At 43.4% G+C, this 26,802-nt stretch overlaps 1 protein-coding gene across 1 annotated transcript in view; it reads left to right on the forward strand.

Annotated features, from left to right (window-relative positions):
- Ptpdc1 (protein tyrosine phosphatase domain containing 1) overlaps positions 1-26,297 on the forward strand; it is a 51,091-nt gene extending 24,794 nt beyond the window's left edge. Inside the window, exons 3-10 of the mRNA XM_050144435.1 lie at positions 8,134-8,305; positions 11,390-11,470; positions 11,686-11,804; positions 13,713-13,850; positions 16,703-17,952; positions 21,354-21,539; positions 24,130-24,240; positions 25,632-26,297. Of these exons, the coding sequence (XP_050000392.1) occupies positions 8,134-8,305; positions 11,390-11,470; positions 11,686-11,804; positions 13,713-13,850; positions 16,703-17,952; positions 21,354-21,539; positions 24,130-24,240; positions 25,632-25,751 (2,177 nt within the window). The 3' untranslated portion in view covers positions 25,752-26,297. The remainder of the gene's footprint in view (positions 1-8,133; positions 8,306-11,389; positions 11,471-11,685; positions 11,805-13,712; positions 13,851-16,702; positions 17,953-21,353; positions 21,540-24,129; positions 24,241-25,631) is intronic.
- The last annotated feature ends 505 nt before the right edge of the window (positions 26,298-26,802 follow it).

A 26,802-nucleotide genomic window follows, 5' to 3' on the forward strand; every position in this document is an offset into this window, starting at 1 on the left:
CTTGGGTTGTTTCTGCTTTGGCTTCTATGAATAAATGTTGCTATGAATATTTGTGTACATATTTTTCTGTGGGTATATTTTTTATTGTTCTTGAGCACAAACCTTGGAGTGTAATTAAGAGTTCATATGGTAACTGTATGCTTAACATTTTGAAGAATTATAGCCACTAAATAAATGTTTTTGATTTGCATTTTTCTAGTGGCTAATGATATTAAATGTCTTTTCAAATACAGGTTGGCTATTTCTTTCTCTTCCTGGGAGAAATGCCTATTCAGATTCTTGGTCCATTTTGAAACTGGGTTGGCCTTTGTGTTGTTGAGTTGTGTCTGTTGTAAGAGTTCTCTGGACTCCAGTTTATTAAATTCTCCTTTTCTTGCTCTTTCTCATTTTTTTCCTTGTAAGTCTTCACTCACTTCAAGTTCTTCCGTGCTTGTTACATAAATCACATTTCTCTGTTTTATGACCAACAATAAATACAATTACATGCATGTTGTTTTATATAGTCCTTTTAAATAACCAAAAAAAAGGGGGGGAAGCAAACATTTATACTATGTGATGTGCTATGTCTTTTATGTCTTACTAACCTTTAATTTACCAGTGTCCCTTCTTATTACTGGCTTGGGTAACATGCTTTCAACACAAAGAACTTCGTCTAGACCCTCCTAAATGGGCCTGCCACACGACAACTTTTGTTTCTCTTGATCTGAGACTGTCTATATTTCTACTTCATTTTGAAAGATGATTTTTTTTTGAGACAGTGTTTCTCTGTGTTACAGCCCTGGCTGCCCTGGAACTCACATTTGTAGGCCAGGCTAGCCTCGAACTCACAGAGATCCACATACCTCTGCCTCCCAAGTGCTGGGATTAAAGGCGTGTGCCACCACTGCCCAGGTGAAAGATGATATAATAAGATTTTTAACTTAAGTGTTTTATTTTCAGCAATTTGAATATGTGTCCCTCTAATTGAGGCCTCCATTGTTTCTAGTAAGAAATTAGGTATTAGTTTTATCGGGGATTTTCTTGTAGGCGAGGAGTAAAATGTTTATCTTGAGAAGTCTTACAGACCCTGTCTGGATGTGGAGTCGTGGCTTCACCATGGGGCTTGTTAAGCTCCTTCGGTGTACTGTGTGTTTATTCACGCCGTCATGGCACCTGGGATGTGTGAAGCCATCATTTCTCCATTCTTTTTTTCTCTTCTCCTAGTTTTCTTAGTTTCTTGGTATATTCTTTGTATACATGTTGCTGACCACATTTTATGAAGACTTTCTTCATTTTTCCTATTTCCTTATTTTCTCTGTTCTTCCATGTCTATAATTTCTGTCTTCAAGTTCTCTAATTTCTGGGTTTATGTCTGTTGTTGAGTTTCACAGTATATATTTTGTCATTTCTCTACTTCTGCTCTTCTGAATTTTGATTGGCTTATTTCCCATGTGTGACTTTCATGCCTTTCCTGAGATAGGCCGACACTACGAATGAAGTAGAGTGGGGCAGTCTGGCCTTGGTCCTCTCTGCATGCTCACTGGGGAGAGAAGAGACTGGCGAGGAGCCGAATAGATGCAAAGACTGACTGAGCTTGTGAGTAGAGGACAGAATTGTCAGATGCCAGCACAATCTAACCTGACCTGCAGATTCAGCACAATCCCTGTTAAAATCCCCTAGGCATAGAAATGAAAAGTCTACCCACATTTTAAGAAGAATCTCAAAGACCTCCAAAATAATATTGAAAAATAATGAAAAAGAGTCATTTCCTAATTTTAAATCTTTTGTACAAGGCTACATTAATCAAAATAAAGACAACTATATAGTGTAATAGAATGAAGAGCCCAGAAAGAATCCCTGAGTGTGTGATTATCTTTATGTCTGTGTATTCATACATGGAGGTCAGAGGCCAACTGACACACCATCAGGCTTGGGGTGGCAAGTACCTTTACCAACTGAGCATCGCCCAGTCAGTTTTACTTGGTGTGGTGCGGATTAAACCCAGGACCTCAAGTATGTTAGGCAAATACTCTGCCACTCCCCAGTCCTCAAATGATTTTCAAAAAGTGTACTGAGACTGTTTAGCAGGGCAGTGGCATCTTTTCAGCAAAGGGTAACAGAAACACAGGCTCACTCACTGCAAAGGAATGATGTTGGCCGTCCTTATGCCACACACAAGCATTAACCCAAAAGCCATGTTTTTACATAACAGAATCAGAAAGCTATTTCAGTTTTTGTTCTTGAGATGGGTATTCTGTGTAGCCCTGGCTGTCCTGGAACTTACTCAGTAGAAAAGGCTGGCCTTGAACTCAGAGATTCATCTGCCTCTGCCTCCCAAATGCTGAGGTTAAAGGTGTACACCACCACTGCCCAGCTATATGGAAATATTTTAGTATGAGTAATTTTTTGAAAAATCATGTTTTCCACAGACACTCAACAGATGAAGAGGTTTTTACATAACAAGCCCTGCTCCTTGAGGGTCCCTCTCCTTCATTATGTACAGTCACAAGAGCCAGTCTGCCTGTTGCATCTCACTCACCCCTAACAGCTATCCTGTTTTTCCTCCTCTGACAATACATGGTCTAAATAAGCACCCAGAAAAGATGTTCCATTTCCTTTTTCATTTTCTTCAAAAGTACAGGAACCTGCCCTCAGTATCTGTCTTACTCCTCTCTCTACTTCCAAACATGCATTAGAAAAAGAAAACCTGAGGCCAGGTGTGGTAACACACACTTTTAATCCCAGTACTCAGGAGGCAAAGGCAGGTGGATCGCTATGAGTTTGAGGCCAGCCTGGTCAACAAAACAAGTTCCAGGACAGCCAGAGCTACACAAAGAAAACCCTGTCTCCAAAAAGAAAAAGAAGATCCGCTTCAAGAAAATTCAGGGAAGCAATACTAGATATATATAATGTACAGGACTACCCGTGCCTCTGGGCTCCTCCCACAGCCTCGCATGAGAGTGTGGAGAAATTGCTGTGCCGGGGCCTCAGCTAAGGGGCCACTGCCTGTTTGCAGCTAGGCAGAACCAAGCTTAAGAGTAATAAGCAGTAAAATGAGCTATTTTATACAGAATGCAAAAGTACACATTCTCTTGATAAGCACAATGAGAGCAACAAGCTGAGTAAGTGCTACCAAGTGAGTATGGCCTTTTCTTCTTTAGCTGTTCCTGTAGGTGGTTCAAATCCCAAGCATCCAGTGCTAGGCCTGGTTCTCCGAGGACTGGTCATCTCCTTATGTTCAGGGTTTTAGACAAATCCCTAAGATGTCCAGGGGAAATGGTGGTTACCTGCTCACGTTCTTAGGTCCACAGGAGCACATCCAGGAGCGTGGCTGTGGTGCTGACTTCCCAGCTCTGTTCTCCTTTCTGAGACAGGCCCACTTCCTACAAAGCAGCCACTGTTGAACTGTTAGTTCAGGATGTTTGCTGATGCTGGGTCGGATCTGTTTCTCAATAAGCGTTTATTCTAATTCATTCTCAACAACAACAGAACAAACAAAAAACATTCCTTGAACTTCCAGAACTTCTCATATTACTGCTGCATGTGATGGTTTCTAGACCTCTCGCTATAATTTGTCTGAGGCCCTTCTCTTCCTGTCACAGACAGATGCTGACGATAGCAGCTATCTCTGTCGCTTGTTCAGTCTCAGGTCCGCTCTGCCGTCTGTCGCTGGTGTCCCCTGAAATTGTTGTGACTGAGGTCGCTGATGACCCATTTGAAGTAGACTCTACAGTTCTCTTCTTTGCCGAGCAGTGCAAAACACACACCCTGAGTTTTAATTGTTTGGCATCTTTCAGAGATTTGTTTTCATTTTGAAGCAGTCTGAAACTTGGGAGGTGGGGGAGTTGTAACATAAAGATGTGTTTCTTGAATTACTTGGGTGTGAACTGCAGACATGACTCTCCATTACCCTCACAAAGACATTCTCCCCACTCCGCACATCAGCAAATTAGACGGAGCTATCGCAGCCTCCCCTCCGCTCTCCAGCTTCATTCGAGCTTCGCAGGTTACCCCAGAAGGGTTGCTGGCAGTCCAAGGGCCAAGCTCTGGGTCCTGTCTCTTTCACATGTTTCATGGTAGGACACACTCCAAATTTCCTTGACTTTGATGACCTTAGTATTTCTGAAGAAGATAGCAAGTTATGCTGCTAAATTCTCTCAATCCGAGTTTGTCTATTTCATCAGGATTACAGTCAACAAACCGTAGTGCTTATTGCTAGAAAAATTGAACTTGCAAACCAATGTCCGCTTGTCGTATGTGTTCATTACTATCCTGTTACTTTCCACAAAGACTGCTTGGGCTGTCAGAGTTGAAGAATGGATATATGGATAACCATACCGACTATGTATCAACACTTGTACTTACTTATGTTTGTGTGTGTGTGTGTGTGTACATACACACCTACACACACACACAAAATCTAGTTCTATTCATTCCAATCCAGCCTCAATCCCTGAATTCTGAGTGGAGTTGCTGAACAGGTTCCCTCTTTCTGTCAATTTATAGTTGATTTTTAAACATGTAAAGACTCAACTAAATAAAACTTTGCACTTTGAATATTAATTTTACTCATGAATCATATCTTCCCCAAAAGTTTACTAAAGCAAAATATCAAAATAAAGGTCTTGGTCTTCAAAAGTTTAGTATCTTATTTTTAAAATAAGCTGTTGATAATGCCCTAATTGTCCAACACCTAAGGGATTCGAGAATTTTTTTATGGTGTATTAGCTAAATGAGCTTTCATAGTCATTGTGCTTCATTAAATGCAAATTTAAGATGAAACCAAAATGGAAGATGAACCTGTCTTGATTGGAAAGAGCAGGAAAAATGTATGTGCACTAGGGCTGTAAATACTTAAAAGGCTGGGAGTGATGGTCTGCTTAATTCCAGTACTCTGGAGGCAGACAGAGGAATCCTTGGGCATTCCAGTCCAGCCTGGTCTCCATAATGAGTTCTATGTCAGGAAGGACTACACACAGTCTCTAAGTAAGAAAATAAATAAACCTAGAAAACCCATAAATACGTGAACATATTGGAGAAGGAAACCAAGCTAGCTTGTTGGATGGAGACTAAAGGTTGAATGCCAATTGTAAAGCCCTCTATGATATAAATAAAACTTACATTCTTACTTAATTTTTTTGTGTTTTTGGCTATTTTGCCTGCATGTATGACTTTGCACTACATGCATGCCTGGTGCTCACGGATACCAGAAGAGGTCATCAGATCCCCTGGGTTGTGAGTTACTATGTAGGTATTGAAAACTGAACCTGGGTCCTCTGGCAGAGCAGCCAGTCCTTTTTACTGCTGAGCCATGCCTCCATCCCTGAAGTTTATTTTTCAAAGAGGATTGGCTGTGAATTGAGCACTTGGCCAAGGTGTAGTTTTTGAGGATTCCTTCAAATGAGCAGAGAGGCAAAGGGTCGGGTGCCTGTCTCTCGTGGGGAGGTGAGTGCACTTCCAGTTTGTCTGCCAGGTGGATGCAGGATGTATCCTTGGAGGCAGGTGGGGGAAGGGGGCTACATTTGCCTACCCAGTCCGTTTTTTGCACCAGGCCACCCTCCCTTAGGCCCTGACACAGGCTTACTCACTAACATGTCCCAGTCAGCTCAGCCGTGTGCTTTCTCTGTGTCTGAGGTTAGCCCAGTTCTCAGGATTTTACAGCAGAAATCACTTAAACCATCCCTTTCTTAGTCCCACATCAGATGACTGGCGTTTTAGACAGTCAGGAGCAGAGCCACTTTTGAGTGTCCCCCCCTCCCCCATAGACATCCTTCAGTGCAGCCTCCGTTTTCCGGACACACTCACTGACTGGCACCTCCTCCCTGTTGCCTTAAATATCTGTGCCTGCCTCAGAGCTTGCGGGTTTCTCTTGCCACCTGTGCATGGGTTCTGTGTGAGCCAGCAGAAAGATGTGCTGGCCACTTGAGCTGGACTCCCAGCACCACGTTGGTGCCACAGCAGTCCACCCCTTGGCATGTCCCCATCCACAGCTGCTGTCTTCATGAGGCCACAGTGAGCTTCCCGTGCTGGTCTCTTCCAGACTCTCCATGTGCTGCCAACCGGAAGTCTTCTCAGGCTCTGTCACCAGAGTAGCAAACACACAGCTCGAAGGGCCTCCTGCTTTTAGGTCCCTCCTTGCTCTCTTGCAGTATCCCTTATGATCCCCTCTCCTGGAAACCCTTGTGGATCTGCGCTGCAGCATTCTAAGGGTCCAGTGAGCTTTGTCTAGAATATTTCTCAGGCCATTCTTCCAGGCAGAGTAACTGCTTTCTGAATTGGTGTGTGTGTGTGTGTGGGGGGTACCTTTTCCATTTCTGTATGATACTACAGATAAAGTAGCAATTGAAGCGTCGAACTAGACTTCTCTGTCCCTGTCTTATTTCACAAAAGTACATGATGCCAGGGATATGACGGTGGAAACTTAACAGCATAGATTAGAGCCTGATCTATAGCAGTACTTATGTTTCTGTCCGCACACCCCTGAAATACCATTTGTGCAGAGAGCGCAGGAGAGAAAGCGCGGGCACAGCCTGACATTAGTGAGGGAGGAGGCGGACAATAAGTGCTTTGCAGTTGTTGAGTTTCTGTTTTCTTTATAGCCTTTATTCTCAAACTGCCACCTCCCCCTCAGCCAGCTCCTTTAAAAATGTGATACTTTAGAGAATTTTATTCAAATGCCTCCGCTGAGACTTAGAAGCTGTTTTCCTCCCATAGCAACGGAAGGCAGAGGATTGATTGCAATTGTGAACTTTGGGAAGGCATGGCTGCTCATAGTTAACCTTGCTTGCAGCTAAGTTGTTCCCAACAGCGTATAACCGAGATTGGGGCTTCATTTCTGAAAGTCAAAATACAAAGCTGTCTTCTTAGCTATAGAATGTCTTTATTTGTTCCATTCAAGTGTTTCTTTGGTAGTTCTGTCAAGAAAATATAAGAAGGTACTTGGTTCTGACAAATTGAAAAATCTAATGTTGCAGGATCTAGCATATACTGCTGAATTACAATAAACTTTTTTTTCCTGTCCTGTTCCAAAGAAAAGTAGAATTTTCTTTTAAAATACCTGGAGACCAGCTATGAAAGGCATAACAAAAATTAAGCTTTTAATTTTTGTGTGTAGAAAGAAGGCAATGTCATAAAAGCATTTTAAAACTCATAACGATATTTTGGAAGTAATTCTTTGAGGAGTCAGATCTTTAAGTGTATTTGAGAAAGAAAATAATCTAGACATAAGAACAATCTACTTTAAATGCATAGTATTCTTCCCTGTATTTGAACAATTTGTCCAAAACACAATTGGTTCGTGTAGGATTTTTGCCTGTTCACATGTAAGTGGGAATCAGTAGTTTCTTTGTTGGTCGCTATGGAAACCAATCAGCCTATCCTGAAAAGCTCTTAGATCATACAGAGCGATGCCTGTGTCTCAGTGTAGCTCCTCACTGAGCAAGCCAGAGCTGGCTTCTGCCTGCCTCCAGCTCTTGCTTGCCCGGAGCCAGTGAGTGCCATGCAGGTGCAGGACCCATCCCGGAGGCCCTCGGCTGTGCACTTCCTCAGTGCCTTCCTGCAGGGCCGCCGGCACTCCACTTCTGACCCTGTCCTGAGGATACAGCAAGCCCGGCGTGGCTCTGGCTCTGCCACCAAGCTGCTGTCCTCATCTTCTGTCCAAGTGATGGTGGCTGTGTCTTCTGTCAGCCGTACGGAGGGGAATCCAACTTTTCCCGAGAGAAAAAGTAAAACTCTTTCTTATAATTTTCTACCCTTTGTATCTATGTGTAAGGAGTGGTAATAGGCTCCTGTTGTGTCTGTACTTTTAGAGTGTTGACAGGTGATTCTGGGTATGCTTTTGACTCTGCTCAGGCTAAGACCAAATGGATGTATAAGAGGAGATAAAATGATGGCATGATGTGTGGTGGTTTTGTTGTTGTTGCAGGTATAGTTTTAGACAAAATTCACCCTCTTGAAAAAGATGAGCTTTTGCTTTTTCTTCTCTTTACCAGCATAGTATATAGAAATTATTGCATGCGAAAGCTTTTTAATACTACATGAAGGGATTTAAACTGGCTCCCATCTACAATCCTGAGGCAAAATGCAACTGTTTCCCATGTTACTATTCTACTGGGAGGATAGAAGTTTGAACCTTACTTTCCTTGTATATTCTAGAAAATTCAGAACGCCCAACACCAAAGTACACAAAGGTGGGAGAACGTTTACGGCATGTTATCCCTGGACACATGGCATGTTCCATGGCATGTGGTGGGAGAGCATGTAAGTATGAGAACCCTGCACGCTGGAGTGAGCAGGAGCAAGCCATAAAGGGAGTGTACTCCTCCTGGTAAGTATGGCTCTGGGTCTTGCACATCTCTGTAGGATGAAGGAAGCAGGAATGCATGTGAGGATGCATGCTACAGACAGGCAATATGAAGGATTCAGGGGACCCTGCAACCATCCTTGGGTTTACCAGTAGGTTGCCTGTGGGATACTGACCTACTCAACCTTAGTTTCTCATCTGCAAAATGGAAATAACTAAATTCAAAGCCTTTATATTAAGTGAAATGATACTAAAAAATTTCTTTTTTATTTATTGATTTTTATTGAGTTCTACATGCTTCTCTGCTCCTCTCCCTTCTCCCCTTCAACCCTCCCTCCCCCGAGATCCCCATGCTCCCAATTTACTCAGGAGATCTTGTCTTTTTCTTAAATTAATAGATAATTAGATAATTCTTAAATTTCAGAAATTGGTGAAAACAGTAAAAATGTTCAGCTATCCATTTGAGAAAAATCACATGTGTAGTCTTCGGGTTTGGGCAGTTCATCATTCACATCTGAATGTGAACTTATCTGTTATTATGAAATATACTCTAGTGTTCCTTGAAGAAGAGGCACAGGCTGCCGGTTCAGCAGGCAGCCCATAAGATGCTGGCGTGGTTTCTTGTGTTTAAGCACAGTTAATTCTACACTTAAATCATCCTGCCTTTCTTAGTAGCAATGAGCTAGTCAGGTATGCACTGCGGTCTCAAAAATATGGATAATCAGATCATATTTGAGCTGGGCATAGTGGTGACTGCCTTTATTCCCAGTACACAGGGAACAGAGGTAGACAGATCTCTGTGGGTTCAAGGCTAGCTTGGTTTACATAGTGAGTTCCAGGACAGCCAGGGCTATACAGAGAGACATTGTCTCAAAAAACTCAAAAAACAAAATCATATTTGGAACACTCTTAGAATTTACTGTTTAAAAAGAGCTTTGCTCATGAATTATTTTATACACAAGAACCCATTTATTTATTTATTTATTTATTTTTTATTGAAAAAAAATTTTCCGCCTCCTCCCAGCCTCCCATTTCCCTCCCCCTCCTTCCACTCCTCTTCCCCTCCCCCGACTCCTCTCCCCCTCCCTCTTCAGTCCGAAGAGCAGTCAGGGTTCCCTGCCCTGTGGAAAGTCCAAGGTCCTCCCCACTCCATCCAGGTCTAGGAAGGTGAGCATCCAAACTGGCTAGGCTCCCACAAAGCCAGAACATGAAGTAGGATCAAAACGCAGTGACATTGTCCTTGGCTTCTCATCAGCCCTCATTGTCCGCCGTGTTCAGAGAGTCCGGTTTTATCCCATGCTTTTTCAGTCACAGTCCAGCTGGCCTTGGTGAGCTCCCAATAGATCAGCCCCACTGTCTCAGTGGGTGGGTGCACCCCTCGTGGTCCTGACTTCCTTGCTCATGTTCTCCCTCCTTCTGCTCCTCATTGGGACCTTGGGAGCTCAGTCTGGTGCTCTAGTGTGGGTCTCTATCTCCATCCATCGCCAGATGAAGGTTCTATGGTGATATGCAAGATATTCATCAGTATGGCTATAGGATAGGGCCATTTCAGGTTCCCTATCATCAGCTGCCCAAGGAACTAACTGGGGACATTGCCCTGGGCACCTGGGAGTCCCTCTAGGTTCAAGTCTCTTGCCAACCCTAAGATGGCTCCCTTAATTAAGATATATGCTTCCCTGCTCCCATATCCACCCTTCCTTTATGCCAACCATCCCATTTCCCCAAGTTCCCCCCATCCTCCTCTCCTCACTTTTCTCTCCCCATCTCCCTTTACCCCCATCCTAACCCACCCCCAAGATCCCAATTTTTTTTGCCTGGCAATCTTGTCTACTTCCCATAGCCAGGAGGATAACTATATGTTTTTCTTTGGGTTCACCTTATTTAGCTTCTGCAAGAACCCATTTTTAAGATCAGATGTTTGTAGACTGCTTATTTGACTTGCTGTCTCTACTTTTTTTATGTTGAATTTCTGGTACACCTGTTATGACACAGCCTGAGGCACTGTTGTAAGTGTTCTGTATGAGTCATGTGCAGCCTGATGACAGTAATGGCCATGAGGACACCCTCCTGAGTCAGAGTCGGACGAGCAAATGTCCAGCAGAGCACAGCTCACACGAACGCTTTGCTCATGTGTCAGCTCTCCACGTGAGCCTGTCCCGTCCCTGCCCTCTCACACCAGGTTCCATCTTAGTCTTTGGGAGTCCATGTGAGGCTCTACACATTGCTCCAGAAGGGGGAGTTGTCTTTCAGATACTGACCTGCTGGTTTCGTGTCTCTGCTTCTCCTCTGAGATTCATGAGTCACAACTTGCAATGGACTACTTTACACATCTTTCGCCTTCTACTTGATGACAAATTTGAATAAAACAGTAAAGCTGGAGGTCTAATAAGAGCGACAGTCTTTTTATGGCCAGCTGTTCATTGACTCAGTCTGTTTTGTTCATAGATACATTCATAAGCATTTAATTGTAGGACAAGGCACTTTGCTACTAGATGCTTTCAAATTATCACTAATATTCATAAAACCTTATGAGTTGTTAATGCCATTTTATCGATAGCCCAGAGAGATGAATTAATTTGCTTCACAGATAGAAAGCAGAAAAGCAAAAGAGCATTTGAAGTCAGGCCCAACTGACTCTGAATCGCCACCTTCCTTCTTTGCTGAATTACAGCATCTCAGAATTTATTTATAGCCACAGGCCAGGACTTGTGCTCTATTTGTACATCTACATCACCCTGAATTCTCACCCCAACCCTGTGTGTGTCTGGTCTTATTACCCTTTCACACCTCAGGTAACAGCCTCCTAGCTGTCCTCCATTTAGCTGACTGACCACTGTATGGCAAGGTGAAGTGCCCTTCCTGTCCACTAGAATCTCTCTAGAGTCCTTGGAGACCTTTTGTCAGAATCCATAGATGACTTAGGTCTTGAAACCCACCCCTCCAGGGGGCTTAAGGAGCTACAAGGTTTCTCAGAGTTCTATTGTGATGCAGAATTGAAGACAGATCTGTGTAAGAATATAGAAGTTGTTATGACAGGGGAAAGTTGCTGATCCTATCAGGTAGAATGATCTGAGTTTTGCGCATCTCAGCAGTCCATACTATCTTCAGGGTCACCGACAGTATCCTGGCCATGGCTCGCCCGTCCTCTGAGCTGCTGGAGAAGTATCACATCATCGAGCAGTTCCTCGGGTAAGTACTGCAGCCTTCACAGCTGTAGTGAATACGCTAGGCATGCTTTTCTTCCATTGGTTATGGTATCAAGGGAAAAGGATTTTGCTTAAAAAACAGGCCATGAAGAGCTGATTTTAAGAAAAGTTTGAGAGCAATTAATAATGTCTTACTAATGCTGAAATCATTTCTCATGACTCCAGGTTCTTATAACTGATTTCTCGTTTTCTTTGAAGTCACGGCATAAAAACAATCATCAACCTTCAGCGCCCTGGTGAGCATGCCAGCTGTGGGAACTCGCTGGAACAAGAGAGTGGTTTCACATACCTTCCTGAAGCCTTCATGGAGGCCGGCAGTAAGTCCCTTTCCACCCTTGTCAAGGACAGTACTTAGAGACTTTTGTCTCCCGGGCTCTCAGGTTAAAGAGGTAATGCTTATCAATAGAATCTGCACAGTGGTGGGCTTCTGATTTCACTCTAAATGGTGCTACTGTTCTTTGATGTTGCAGTTGCGAGTAGTACAGGGTTTCTTTTTCCTCTAGGAGGGGTTGGGAGGAAATGCTGCAGTAAAAGGCTTCTGTTTAGTTAGAGCCTGTACCTGTCAGACATGATGGCCTCATTATCTCTTTACAGTAGTTGTGTGACTCCACTTAGGATAAGAGGTATCTGCTTGTCTGAGATCACATAGCTTAGAAAGTCCAGTGAGGATTGGAAGTTGAATAATTTTTGGCCCCATAAGAATATGTCCTTGTGGCCAGCCCAGAGCTCCTCACAGGAGCTTTGGAGGAGAGTCCACTCAGCGGGGTTGTTGAAGGCAGGCTGATCCAGATGAGCATGTGGGCTGGGAACGTGTACTTATGAGGCTTATGTCTAGCCAGCTCTAGATATAGAGATAAAGAGGTAGAGATAGAGATATCCAACCATTTATTAACCTTTTAGAGAATTTATAGTATTAAACAAGAATACATGTTATTTACCTCCACCTTAATTTTTAATTCTATTCTAATTCTTTCCATCTGCACTAAAGCAGAAAATAGATAATAAAGAATGTACTTTTAAGAAAAGTTAAACTTACTGGAAATATAAAAATCCTGTTATATGGGCATGGTGGCTCACACCTTTAATCCCAGCACTCAGGAAGCGCAGAGACAGATGCGTTCAAGACTATCCCAGTTTGCATATCAAGCTCCAGGAGAGCCAGGGCTACACTGTGAGTCCCTGCCTCAAGAAATGAAAACAAATAAAAAAGCCTATTATTATAGGCCTGCTTCTTTTTGTTGTTGTTGTTTGTTTCGTTTTATTTTATTTTGATGTTCTCATTTATTAGGGTTTTTCCTTCTTTCCTTGAATTTGGTTTTTTAAATTAATTAATTTTTTACATACCAATCCCATTTCCCCCAACCCCCTCCTCCTGCTGCCTCCCTCCCACCACCCCACCTTCAATCCACTCCTCAGAGAGGTTAAGGCCTCCCCTGGGAAGTCAACTAAGTACAGTCCCCTCTTTGAGACAGGACCAAGATCCTCCCCCTATGCCTAGGCTGAGCAAGGTATATCTCCATAGAGAATGGGCTCTGCAAAGGCAGTTCATGCATTGAAGTTAGATCCTGGTCCCACTGCCAGTGGCCCTATAGACTGCCCAAGCCACACCACTGTCACCCGTATTCAGGGGGCCTATTTGGTCCTATACAAGCTCTCCAGTTGTCAGCCAGGAGTCAGTGATCTTCCGTAAGTTCGGGTCAGCTGATTCTGTGGGTTTCCCCATCATAGTCTTGACCCCTTTGTTTATATTATTGCTCTTTGTCTGGAGCTCTGCCCAGTGGTTAGTTGTGGATCTCTGTATCTGCTTCCATCTGTTTCTGAAAGACACTCTAGCTTCTCTGGGGTTGTGGACTGTGGACTGGTTATCCTTTGCTTTGTGTCTGGTATCCACCTATGAGTGAGTACACACTATATTTGTCTTTCTGGGTCTGATTAACCTCATTTGGAATGTTTTTTTCTAGTTCTGCTCATTTGCATGCAGATTTCAAGATGCCATTGTTTTTTGCTGCTGAATAGTACTCCATTGTGTCATGGACCACATTTTCTGTGTCCATTCTTAGGTTGAGGGGCATCTAGGTTGTTTTCAGGTTCTGGCTTTTACAAATAATGTAAGCCTACTTCTTGAGTGAAATTTCGGCACCTTGTAACTCATTTTCTTCAACTGTCCTTGCAAGTATTTTTAATGCATATTAATTTTGTTTTTCTTTTTCTCTTCCATTGTCTAGTTTATTTCTACAACTTCGGATGGAAGGATTATGGCGTAGCATCCCTCACTGCCATCTTAGACATGGTAAAAGTGATGACATTTGCCTTACAGGAAGGAAAAGTAGCTGTCCACTGCCACGCAGGGCTTGGGCGAACAGGTGAATTCTAGAGAATCAAATTACTGGTGTGTGGGCATACTTAGATATGTAGGAATGAGATTTCCTAATTCTAAAGATACATAGTTTTTAGAATTATAACAAAGATTTTGAATTAAATTAAAGAAATAAAAATATTTGAAGCGTCTTAAGCCTATATAATAGCCATGAATTGAAACCAAGTGGTAGTGATGCACGCCTTTAATCCTAGCACTCAGGGAGGCAGAGGCAGGCAGATCTCTGTGAGTTTGAGACCAGGCTGGTCTACAGAGTGAGTTTCAGGACAGCCAGGGCTACACAGAGAAACCCTGTCTCAAAAACCCTAATAGTAGTAGTAGTAGTAATATTGAATCAATAAGAGTATTCTCAATAATTCAGAGTTGAAAACTCATGTTTTCATGTTTAAACATGTTTCTAAAACTGCTTAATTGATCTGCTTATTAAAATGGAGCACCTCATGTTAATAGTGTTTTTTAAATACTGTTTTCTCTCCTTTTTTAAAAAAAAAAGATTTATTTATTTATTTATTTATTATGTATACAGTGTTCTGTCTGTCTATATGTTTGCTGGCCCAAAGAAGGTACCAGATCTCATTACAGATGTTTGTGAGCCACCATGTGGTTGCTGGGAATTGAACTCAGGACCTCAGGAAGAGTAGTCAGTGCTCTTAACCTCTGAGCCATCTCTCCAGCCCCCTTTTCTCTCCTTTTTTGTTTTGTTTTTTGAGACAAGATTTTTTTTGTGTGTGTGTAACCTTGTCTGACCCGGCTGGTCTTGAACTCACAGATATCCACCTGCCTCTGCTTCTCGAGTACTGGGATTAAAGGTGTGTGCCACCACCACCAGGCAGAAAGACGTTTTTCTTAAAGACTTTTATGTCTGTGCATGTTTACCTGCATGTGTGTCTGTGCACCACATGCAGGCTGGTACCCATGGAGGTCAAAAGGAGGGTGTCTGATTCCCCTGGGACTGGAGCCACAGACCCTTGTGAATACCATGTAGCTGTTAGGAACCAAACCAGCATCTTCCAAGAGCAATAAGTACTCTTAACCACCCAGCCATCTCTCCAGTCCCCCAAATATTTTTCTTAGCTAAAGAGCAACTAGAATAGCAAGTCCTATTCACCTGCCATGCTCCGAGTATTTTGTATTTGCTCTCCTGTGAAGTTGTTAGCAACAGTTGGGGTTGAATGAACTGCAGCTTAGGAAAAATTAAGTCATCTGCTACATTTAGTGAGTGGCAGGCTCAGTGTTCCATTCATGCCTGTCTGGCTCCATGTTTCGTGTCTTCTCTACTTTGGGATTCATAAGAATTGTGTGCTTGAAGAAGACTATTTGTATGTAAAGTTCTATGTGAAAGTCAGTGGCTTTATACAAACACTCAGCAAACTTTATTAACTGCTGGTCTGATAGTAAAAATAAAAGGGATGGGGTCAATAGTTTGATTGTCATGTGATTTAGTCAGACAAAACCATCCCAGTGTATATGGGATTCCCTACCTACCTAGGAGCACCCAGGTTAGAATTGAACTCATGTAAATATTAGCAACTCTTAGGATAAAGCCAAAATATCTTTGTTCCTGGACATTGCATGGTTTAGCTCTGCAGATATTCATCTTTATACCAAAGATCTGCTGTGTCCCCATGAGAGAACTATATTGTATTCACTGCAAACTAGAGGACATGCAGTTCTCAGAGGTTCTGATTTTCATGTGTAACTAGATGTTCACAAATCTAGGACTTGTGTGGGTGTCTTTGATTTGCCTTTATTTGTTAGCTATTGTATTATAATTAATTGATTATGAATTTTTACCAATAAGGAACTAATGAAAATTAGTCATTATACTATTGCAGCTGACATCCTTCATAGTATTTGCTTATGTAACAGAGTTATAGCCTGGTGCGGAGAAAAACACATATTAGTATAGACATGGTTTGGAAGAATTGTCGGGCAGAGAAGTGAATCTGTGAACGTAGATAATCCCAAAGCAAAACCTTCCCAATCTGGGAGAAGGCTCAACAAGAATATCTTGTCAGTGGATGCCAGAGATGTCAGAGCAGGAAGTTCAAGGGCAGAGTGGGTGGTGGATTGGATGTAAACGTCAAGAACTGTTGCCCCTGAATGCAGAAGCACAGTTTGGTTTCCTTCCATGTCAGAATTAGCCAGGAGGAGACTGTGCCAGACCCTTAGCTTACTTCCGAAGCCCTTCTCACTTGAGCACCCCGGCACCTGCCAGCTGTGTGCTAGCTCCTCTCTGGGGTGCAGAGCTGACTCAGTCACAGGAAGGAACTGCCACAGAGATGAGGAGAAGTCTTAGCAGTAACAACTGCTGGAGGGGTTGGGATTTAGCTCAGGTGGCAGAGTGCTTGCCTAGAATACAGGAGGTCCTGGGTCTGATACCCAACCAGTACTTCATAACACCAGCCTGGTGGTGTACACTTGTAATGCCAGCACTTGGACGGTGGAGGCCAGAGAGTCATTCTTGCCTATACACAGAGTTCCAGTCCAGCCTACATGAGTCCCTGTATTAAAAAAAAAAAAAAAAGCAGCCAGGCGATGGTGGCGCACGCCTTTAATCCCAGCACTCGGGAGGCAGAGGCAGGCGGATCTCTGGGAGTTCGAGACCAGCCTGGTCTACAAGAGCTAGTTCCAGGACAGGCTCCAAAAGCTACAGAGAAACCCTGTCTCGAAAAAAAAACAACAACAACAAAAAGGCAATAAAAAACTGGCAGATGTCATTACTATCTTTCAAATATGCTTTCTTAACATATGATTTATATGATTCTTAAGTTTTAAATCATCAAAGACTGATACATAAATGAGCCTTTTCTCATACTAATCTTCTTTACTGTGTAGGTGTTCTAATAGCATGTTACTTAGTTTTTGCAACAAGAATGACTGCTGACCAAGCAATTATATTTGTGCGAGCAAAACGCCCCAATTCCATACAAACCAGAGGGCAGCTGCTTTGTGTACGGGAATTCACTCAGTTTCTGGCTCCACTCCGAAATATTTTCTCTTGCTGTGATCCCAAAGCACATGCCGTTACCCTAGCTCAGTACCTGATTCGCCAGCGTCATCTGCTTCATGGTTATGAGGCACGACTTCTAAAATATGTGCCAAAGATCATCCACCTGGTTTGCAAGCTCCTGCTCGACTTGGCTGAGAACAGGCCAGTCGTCATGAAGAGCATGATAGAAGGACCTGGACTCTCTGCTGAAATTGAAAAGACTGTGTCGGAGATGGTTACGATGCAACTGGATCAAGAGCTACTGAGGCAGAGCAGTGACGCACCTGACCCGTTTCACCCCACTGCAGTGGTGGCCGAGTTCGAGGATCAGGATGTAAGCCTTTCTAATGAGCATGACCTTGACCCCCTCTGGAAAAGGAGGAATGCTGAGAGTCTTCACCCCCTGACACATCTGAAAAGGCAGCTCAGCTACAGTGACTCAGACTTAAAAAGGGCCAAAGCTATCCTGGAGCAAGGGGAGACACCTTGGACAGTACCTGCCCAGAACTTGCTAGACCACAGCCTCCAGCATCAGAAGCATATCAGCCATTGTTACATGTCACCGACTCCAGAGCTAGGTTTAAATAAGGAAGCATTGGTTCACAGTACATTTTCTTTCTGGACTCATTCAAAGTGTGGAGGCTTAGAAGGACTCAAGGATGAGGGATCACCACTTTTCTGTAGGAAGGACATTCCAAAGGAAGTACAGCGGAGCAGAACCTTCTCTGTGGGTGTTTCCTGTTCACACAATCCTGGAGAACCAGTGCCACCCAACTTTGCAAGTATCCCTAGGGGTCCAGAGCAAATCACTCACTGTCGGGGTGAAGCTCCTTGTGGTTGGGTTCCAGGCTCTGTTCAGGGGGAAGGGAGGACTCCCTGCAGCCCTCTAAACTGTGGCTCCTCCAGTCCTAAGGCACAGTTCCCACATGGACAGAAAATCCAAGACAGCACCTACCTGTCGGAAGCAATGCCACATGCTGGTTTGCAGTCTGAACTGAGCACTGAAGCAAGGAGAATATTGGCAGCCAAAGCCCTTGCAAATTTAAATGAGTTTGTGGAAAAGGAGGAAGTGAAAAGGAAAGTGGAAATGTGGCAGGTATTTGTATTTCATTTAAATATATATGTACTTATATATTTATATGGAGTGTGTGTGTGTAGAATATATATATATATATATATATATATAACATATAGAAATGGTTTTGTCAGACCAAAAGTATGTGACACATTTTCATAAACTTCTTTATTACAGAAATGAGAAGCCAGGAACTTGAGGTTCCCAAGTATGATGTGAAGCAGATGTAGAAGTGACCCAGGGTGTTTGTGTAGTTCCAGTTAGATTCTGTGTTCAAGAACATATCTAGTGTGATGCTTGCTCCATACATGATGTTAATGTTAGTAGCTTTCTCCTAGGGGCAGTCAAGTCCACAGAAGATGATGTTAGGACCTGGTCTGCAGTGTTTTTCTGACTGAGGACCTGGAACAGGGAACCACATTTGGGAACCACTGGTCGAGTGATTAAAATAAAGTTACTTCCCAAAGCTTCTTGGTACAAGTGGTGAGTCAGGCCTGCCTTCCTGGCCTGCTCTCTCACAGATTTGCTGGCCTCATCTCAATGGTGTCACTTGAGGCTTAGAGATAGAAAATGAGAATGAGCCCAGTGATCTGTTACATCTAAGAGGAGGACTCGAAAACCCATTTCTCGGCTCTTATTTAGAATGTGAAGTTTTATATTTTAACTCCTTTTGTGTGTGTGTGTGTGTGTGTGTGTGTGTGTGTGTGTGCATTTTACTCTTCGTAGGAAAGCAGTCTTCGGTTGTACTTCCTCTCCTGGGATGAGCACCTTGTCTAGAGAAAAGATGGGTCCCTAGAAACTCAGTTAGCAGAAACAGGAAACCAGCCCCAACGTGGAACTGACCTGGGCTTTTTGATTCAGAGAAATCCTGAATTGGCAGCCATACTCTTCTATGGATTACTTGAAAGATTTCATTTTATATTATAATTGTGTGTATTAGGAGGTTATGTACAGTGGCATGGAGGTGCCCTCAGAACAGAAGAGACTGTCTGATATCCCTGGAGCTGATGATGTGAGTGCTGGGAACTGAACTCAGGTCCTCTGGAAGCACACACTCTTAGCCGTGAGCCATCTCTTCAGGTCGTGCTATTAAAGTAATTGCTACTCTTCCATGTACCACGATGTATAGAACCAAGGACCTGAAACTTCTATAAGCTAGGATATCTTCAGAGGTAGGAACTTATGTTTGGAGCTCTTAACAACTTACAGTATGCAACAGAAGAGAGAACTGAATTAGAGTATTTACCTAATTAAAAACTCAAATATTGTTTTCCTTTTAAATAAATTTTCTTTATTCCCCACTATAAACCGAAATAGAAAAAAACCTGTCATTTAGACAGCAGATATTTCTCATGCAGTATTCTATGCTGAGAGCTAACAAGTAAGAGGACCCTAGTGCTAAGAATGTCACGGTGCCACTCCCAGGTCAACCCTGCACGTCCCTCAGCCAAGTACCCACACAAGCTGAGAAAATGCAGGTTTGGGTCAGGTGCTGTCAGCTATACTTTTAATCAAGCACTCAAGCCAAGAGAGATCAAATCTTTACAAATTCAAGGCCAGCCTGGTCTACATAGGGAGTTTCAGACCAGCCAGGGCTATAGAAAGAGCGTGCCTCAGACAACAACAAAAATGGGCAGGTTTCATTTGAGGTAGGCTATTTCAACATGTAACATGTATAAAGAGCATTTTCTGGAACCACAAACCTTTTACTTCTTACCTTCTTAGTTTTATTTTAGGACTGTGAGCAAGACTGTACTCTGGGAAAACAGTGCAGTGTTGTGTGTGCCTACACTGAGCTGTTTTGTGAGCATGCCTTGTGCTTTTCACAGAGCCCCTAGATGCAGGTGGTCTGTTTAGGAACTCAGAGTCACAGGTGAGGGTTAAGAACTCCAGAGGTTTGGGCTGGAGAGATGGCTCAGTGGTTAAGAGCATTGCCTGCTCTTCCAAAGGTTCTGAGTTCAATTCCCAGCAACCGCATGGTGGCTCACAACCATCTGTAATGAGGTCTGGTGCCCTCTTCTGGCCTGCAGACATACACACAGGCAGAATATTGTATACATAATAAATAAATAAATATCTAAAAAAAAAAAAAGAACTCCAGAGGTCAAGTGGCCACTCAAGGCTGTGGTTCATGCGGCAGTACGTATAGGCAAGCTCTCCTCACAGCTCTGCCTCACTGGGAAGCTTCCTGGTGCAATGCTCATTTCACTAAGACAGTTTTTGTTCTGCCCAGTTATCTCCTCATATAGCCCTGAGATGAAATAAAAGCTCTCCTTTTCTGTACACAATAATGAGATAGGCAGGAATATAGACAATTCCAAGTATGAACTTATTTATATGATAAAGAGAAGCGAGCACTGGAGGGTTCCTAGGCCATGGCCCACGCAGTAAGGCAAGTCAGTGGAGTGCCTCCCTGCCAGTTGCTAGCCTTGAGCTCTGCACAATTTACTGTATCCATCTTAGTGTTTATCTGTGGGGAGCCTTCCTGTTGGGTACTGTGAAACTGGAAATAAGTCTTGTATTCTAAGTCTTCTGTTACCATTTCTACCACTTTGTGGTACAGGCTACACGGTTTACTGGGTAACCAAATGGATATTAACAACTACTGTGTTTTTGACTATTGCAAAGTTTTATTTGATTTACCAAAACATAAATCTGATCCCTGTCAGAAATTTCTTAACTCTTCTTTGTAAGGTGAAGTCTTCAATTCTCGTGTGAGGCTGTCATTAGAGTTGACTCCTCCAGGTCCCTAGGCTCACATGATAGATAGAGAAGAGGAGCCGCACAGCGCTGCTTCTGACCTCCACACATGCGCAGGCACATACACGGATACACTGACCTGTCTGCAGATCTTGGGGAGTGTTCGCAAGGCTTCCCACTTGTTTTTACCCTCCCAGATCTCAGGCTGCCAGGCTTATTACTTCATCTGTAGGATTCTCTGTAGGGTTCTAAAAGGCACTTTCAGAAAAACACTCCACATTTGCCAACTTTCATGCAATTTTCTGTGTGTGTGTGTGTGTGTGTGTGTGTGTGTGTGTTTAAAGGCTTAGCTGAGGCCCCAGGCTAACTTATAAATGCTCCCCTAGTTTTAATCTACGATTTTACTTCATTTGCAGCCTGAATTTCTGTTTTGTTTATCAGATGCCTGAGAAAGAAGACTGCCTCTTGAACTGCATCTGTGGCCTCTGAATCGGAGTCAGGGCTGCATGCTTCAGTGGCTCTTCTCTCAGTAGTTAGCCTGCTCTGTTTGTGACAGGGATGCGATTAGCCAGGCACCCCTACCTAGAGGTGCAGGCCCTGAAGAAGGTCCACATTGCACACCAGAGCCCAGCCTTCACTGTTAAGTCACTTGTGGATCCTCCAGTAAGGCTCCATACACCTCTCTTTCCCCTGGCCATCTCTCTCTCCCTCTTCCTTTGCAGAAAGAATTGAATTCCCGGGAGGGAGCCTGGGAAAGAATATGTGGTGAGAGAGACCCTTTCATCTTGTGCAGTTTGATGTGGTCTTGGGTGGAGCAACTGAAAGAGCCTGTAATCACCAAAGAGGATGTGGACATGTTGGTTGACAGACAAGCAGATGCTGGTGATGCCCTGTTTTTACTAGAGAAGGTAAAGTAGCTATCGGGCCAGCTAATAAGTTAATTAAGGCCCTCACACATGTGCAAAAAAAAGAATGAAAATATTATTTTGGTCTATTTTAGTGGGGTTTTTTTTTCTTTTTTCCCCTTAATTTTGTATAAACGGTCTGGCTTCTGTGTGTTTATGTGAATGCAATGCTTGCAGAGGACACAAGAGGGCATCCCATCCCCCTTGAACTGAAGTCACAGACCCTTGTGAACCACCTGCTGTGGGTTCTGGGAACTGAACTCAGGTCCTCTGCAAGAGGAGCACATGTTCCTAACCACTGAGTCATCGCTCCAGTTCCCCATTTTTTTAGTAGTTTTTCTAAAATAAGAGAAATCGGGGCTGGAGATGTAGCTCAGTGGTAGAGAAATAGCCTAGTGTGTACAAGCCCTGTGTTTGATCTACAACATTGTAGACACAGAGAAATTGATACACAACATAGACATTTAGAAAATACAGAAATGGCAGTGAGTACTTGTAATCCCAGCATTCAGGAGTCACATCTCTCCGAGTCTGACGACAGCCTGGTCTACATAGTGAGCTCTAGGCCAGCCAGGGCTACATAGTGGGACTCTGTCCCAACAAACAAACCAAAACAAACTGTATGATTTTTTCATGAACGGGTGACCATCTCAGTAACCATAATGAGCTTGTTTGGCTCTTACGTGGGTTACATTATAACTAAACACCTCTTCAAAGTGTCTGTTTCTGCTTACTGGGAGTATGTGTCTATAAAAACTAAAATGGAGATTGAAATATATACTCCTTGCTATTTTTAAAGATGTATATGTGCATATGTCTATATAGCTTGTATGTGTGCGTATGTCTATATAGCTTATATATGTATAAAATAGAAAAGAGTATCAGGAGGCTATACACTGGTTCTGATGTTTGCCATCAGGGATGTAGGAAGAGAGGGAAACTGCTTTTCATTGTAGCTTCTGCCATACAATTTAGCATTTTTAACCACATAAAAATAGAAGTGTTTTAGTTCAAAATAGGCTTTGCTTTTGTTTTGGGGAACAATGCTGGCTGTTAGCCCACCATGCTACAGCGTAAGCATCTCACTCATTGCCTCCAAGTCTTCAGAAAATATGTGACTGTGTCTGCTCACACAAGCTACTGTCACGGTATGTCCACAAACACACATGAAGGTATATCCCCTCACACATGGATATCAAGATATAAAACAGAGGGACAGATGCTGTGTGGTGTAACTGCTTGCTTGCTTACATGTGTGGGCACACATTTGTGCGTGTATGTGAAGGCCTAAGATTGATGTCAGCTGTCTTCCTCCATCTCTCTACCTTCCTGGTAGCCAGCATGTTCTCGGGATCCCATCTCTGCCTCCCTGACTGTTTACACCAGGCCTGTCATGCCCACCAGGCTTTCTACATGGGTTCTAGAAGTCTGAATTCTAGTCATCAGGCTTTCACAGCAAGCACTTTACCTGAGCCATCTTCCCAGCCCTGTGTACACCTTTTAAGATAAGATTTTTTCCCAGTGTCTAGAATTCTTGGGATATTTTCTCAGTCGTTAAATTTCAGCGATCAAACAGGAAGTAATAGGAAAGAGATTAGCCTTGTTTGGCAGCTGTGGACAACCCTGTCAGGAAGTAATGGCTACTTTTTCACCCTGTTCATCTTGACAGTGCTTAGAACGAAGGCCCCTTTTATAGACAAGGCAAGGTAGAGCAGTTGCCCCAAGTTTACGGCAGGTGTTCTCGCAGGGTTCCAACTTGGATCCTACTGGGCGAGGCTCACGCACTGAGGCGCATCAAGCCGTCTGCTTTACTACACCCATTCCAACTCCTGGGTACAATTATTTTGCACCAAGGATTTTTACTTTTATAAACATCTTTGTAACAATAATCTGTCTTCACAGGCTTTTCTGTATTTCAGATTATTCCCTTAGAATAGATTTCTAGAGGAGATGTTGGTGGTTGGCCTCAGTGAGTCCCATCTACATACATACATACATACATACATACATGCATGCATATATATACACATACATACATACATACATACATGGTGATGGTTTTTTTTCCTTTGCTAGGGTAGAAGATCCCTAGCATTCTCGTCAGCAGACCCTTCCTACAGCATCTACCTACAGCTGCCTCCTTACATCTCTGTTGCCACTGGGGGGCTCCGTCTGCCCATCTTCCCAGACAGTGTCTGCAGTGAGCTGGGTGCACGCACGGTACTGTCTGCCTGGTGCCCAAGTGAGCTGTGCACTCAACTGCAGCATCAGTTGACCAAGCTGAACTGATTATAGCCAGAAACAGTAGGAAAGAAAGGTCTATTCTGAGCACTGCAGGAGAAGCATGTGGTTTAAAACCATACCAAACTTGAGATAAATCAACTAGCTCTGACCCATTTCATGAAGTTTCCGTGCCATATTAATATATACAGTAAACACCTGGCTGAGTGCTTGATGAACAGCCTTTAAAACTGAGTGCTAAGTCATAGAGCTGGATAGCCAGAAGCTCCCTCTATAATTATTTGAGCTGATTTCTTGAGATATTTTCAAATTAATTTTTTTTTATTTTTTATATCTGGAAAAAATGAAACAGGGTCAGTACCAGACCATCCTCTGTGTGCTGCATTGTATAGTGAGCCTGCAGACAATTCCTGTGGAGGTGGAGGAAGCGTGCCTTTCACATGCCATCAAAGCTTTCACCAAGGTGAGTTCTGTGCCCCCACGCTGGTCACACCAGCTTTGTAAGCCAGGACTTCTCAGGTAAGACTCCGAGCTCTTTTCCTTAATGCGCATGTGTTTTATAAGAAGTCAGGGAGTTTCCTAACAGTGGTGTCAGGACAAAGCTGAACTGCCAGGTAGTTGAAGGGCAGTGTCGGAACAAAGAGCTTTTATAGAGCCAAAGAGAGAAACAGCTGAGTATTCAGCAAGTATTTTAAATCTTGTTCCTCATAGGAGTCAGGGGTATTTGCTTGTCAGTTCCCCCTTGTGTTTAAACAAGGATCGTCTAAGCAGAATAGTCAGGTCAGTACCCACAAAAACATTAAATGCATGGTTCCAGGAGTTTAATTCTGACCCGTGAGCCTTGGGAATGCCGCACCCGGACACTGAAAATCAAGTAGCGCAGTGTCCTGGATCCTTCTTTGTGTAAAGACAAGCAATTTGTGGTGGTGAGATGCTGCGCCCAAGATGTTGGCTCCTTTTCAGTAGGACCCGCCTTACTCTGGGGACAGTGCAGGGACTGCTCTAGTTCCCTGTCTGCCAGCATCACTCCTCGGCAGAGAATGACAGGCATGGCAGAGGCCCCAGGTGTGTACACAGTGCGTTTCCAGGAGAGAGGGGACCCTCAATCTCACTGAGGTTTTTTTGTGTACACAACACTTGCAGGTGCCAGATTTCATTTAAACTCACAGAGATCTTAAGGCGGTAGGTTTAGGGCTTTATATTTTCACATAAGGAAATTGAAGCCCATGTACCAGTGGCTCTCAGTCTGACCCCTTTGGGGGTCCCATAGCAGATATTTACACTACGACTCATAACAGTGGCTAAATTACAGTTATGAAGTAGCAATGAAGTAATGTCATGGTGGCGGTCACCACAACATGAGGAGCTGAAATAAAGGGTCTCAGTATTAGGAAGGTTGAGAACCGCCACCACAAACACTACATGAAAGGTGGAGATACACAGGGACAGGTGGAAAGCCAGACAGTGAGGTCTTCAGACTGCAGTCCAGAGTGGCTTAGGGCTTCTGAACACCATACAGAGCAGCTGGTGTACTTCCTTTGGATAAGAGACTTCTGTTGCAACATGAATGACTCTGAGCTCCCGTTCACTGCTCACTTCCGTGCTGGCCAGCTGTGTGGATTGTAATCTCGGCACTGGAGTGCAGGTTTGAGTTCTTACTCTCAGGTTTGATTGATGAGATCAATAGCTCTAACATAGCCCTTCGGGGAAAGAAACCCATCCTGTATGGTTTTAACTGCATGCATTTCTAAGTCAATTGATGTATTTGCTGAGTCCTTCCTTCCTTCCTTTGCAAGCAGAAACTGGTTAAATTGTTGCCACAGTGTCTTAAATAGAAATATTCTTTGTCACTAGGTTAATTTTGACTCTGAAAATGGACCAATAGTTTACAACACCCTGAAGAAGATATTTAAGCACACATTGGAAGAGAAAAGAAAAATGGCAAAAGACAGCCCTAGGCCTGGCCTCTCCTGAAGCTTCCTTCTCTGGACAAGTATCCGTCCTAAGGGTCCATCCCACCTAAGGGTGGCGCTTCTGCTCCCGTGTGGACGTGGCATGCCGGCACTGCCCTTCCTTGCCACACTTTGTTGTCAACGCTGTGTCTCTTGTGCTGAGAATAGTGGTTCCTTTTTAGAGTAGTTATTTATTTTAAAATATCCTTGAGCTGTGTCTTGAAAACTTGCCATAAAGTTGGTGCCACTTTATTTATTTACTGAATTAATATAGTTGTACTGACATTTTATGTATATTTGTGTCCTTACTCTTTTTGACATTTTGAAGGAAAAAAAATAACTCTTCCTTCCAAAACAGTTATTTTCTTAACAGAACTCTTCCTGGAGTTTCTACCAAATAGATCATTTTAGCAGTAAAACCTTACTATATACCCCCCCACGCCAGGCATATATGTGTCCCCTTCATCAGAACTATGACCTAAGAAAGTCACCAAGTGTCTTAAAATGTTTTATATTTGTTACTAAGAAGGCTATTAATACATTTTAAAGAACTTTAAAAAACTTTGAAGTTTTTTTGTTTTCTTTTCTCTTTTTACAGATGTGGCAAAGCCTTTCAAAGTCTGTTATTTTTCAATGATCCAACGATTCAGTTTTCTTTAGTAGACTGACTGGAGAGGTTGGGACTTGGTACTTATGGAAAGTAGCCCTGCTCTCTGTCAGGCTCCAGACACCTTCTCCTTTGGCTGTCCGAGGAGGGAGCCGCTCTCAACCCAGAAGCCTTATTTCACTTTCCCAGCCTGCTGCTCAGCCAGTTCGCTTCTTTTCAGAGAAGTGGGATCAGAAGCCACCACTGGGGGCAGTTGCTAAGGAGCAGAACTGGCCTTTGTCCTCCCAGGGACTGTGCAGAAGGGACTGCAGCTCTGGGAGAAGGCTCCTGGCCAGCCCTGCTCTCTTGTGGCACTGTGACCATTCTGACAGGGAGCTCAGACCTGGAGTAGTGGCATTGCTGGCTGTGCACCCCCCACCCCCGGCCCACTGTCTGCCCCAGGACTAGTGGCATTGCTGGCTGTGCA

Source organism: Alexandromys fortis, unplaced genomic scaffold, assembly GCF_014885135.2.
Source record: "Alexandromys fortis isolate MF-2015 unplaced genomic scaffold, M_Fortis_MF-2015_v1.1 scaffold_1, whole genome shotgun sequence".
Taxonomy (NCBI): Eukaryota; Metazoa; Chordata; class Mammalia; order Rodentia; family Cricetidae; genus Alexandromys; species Alexandromys fortis.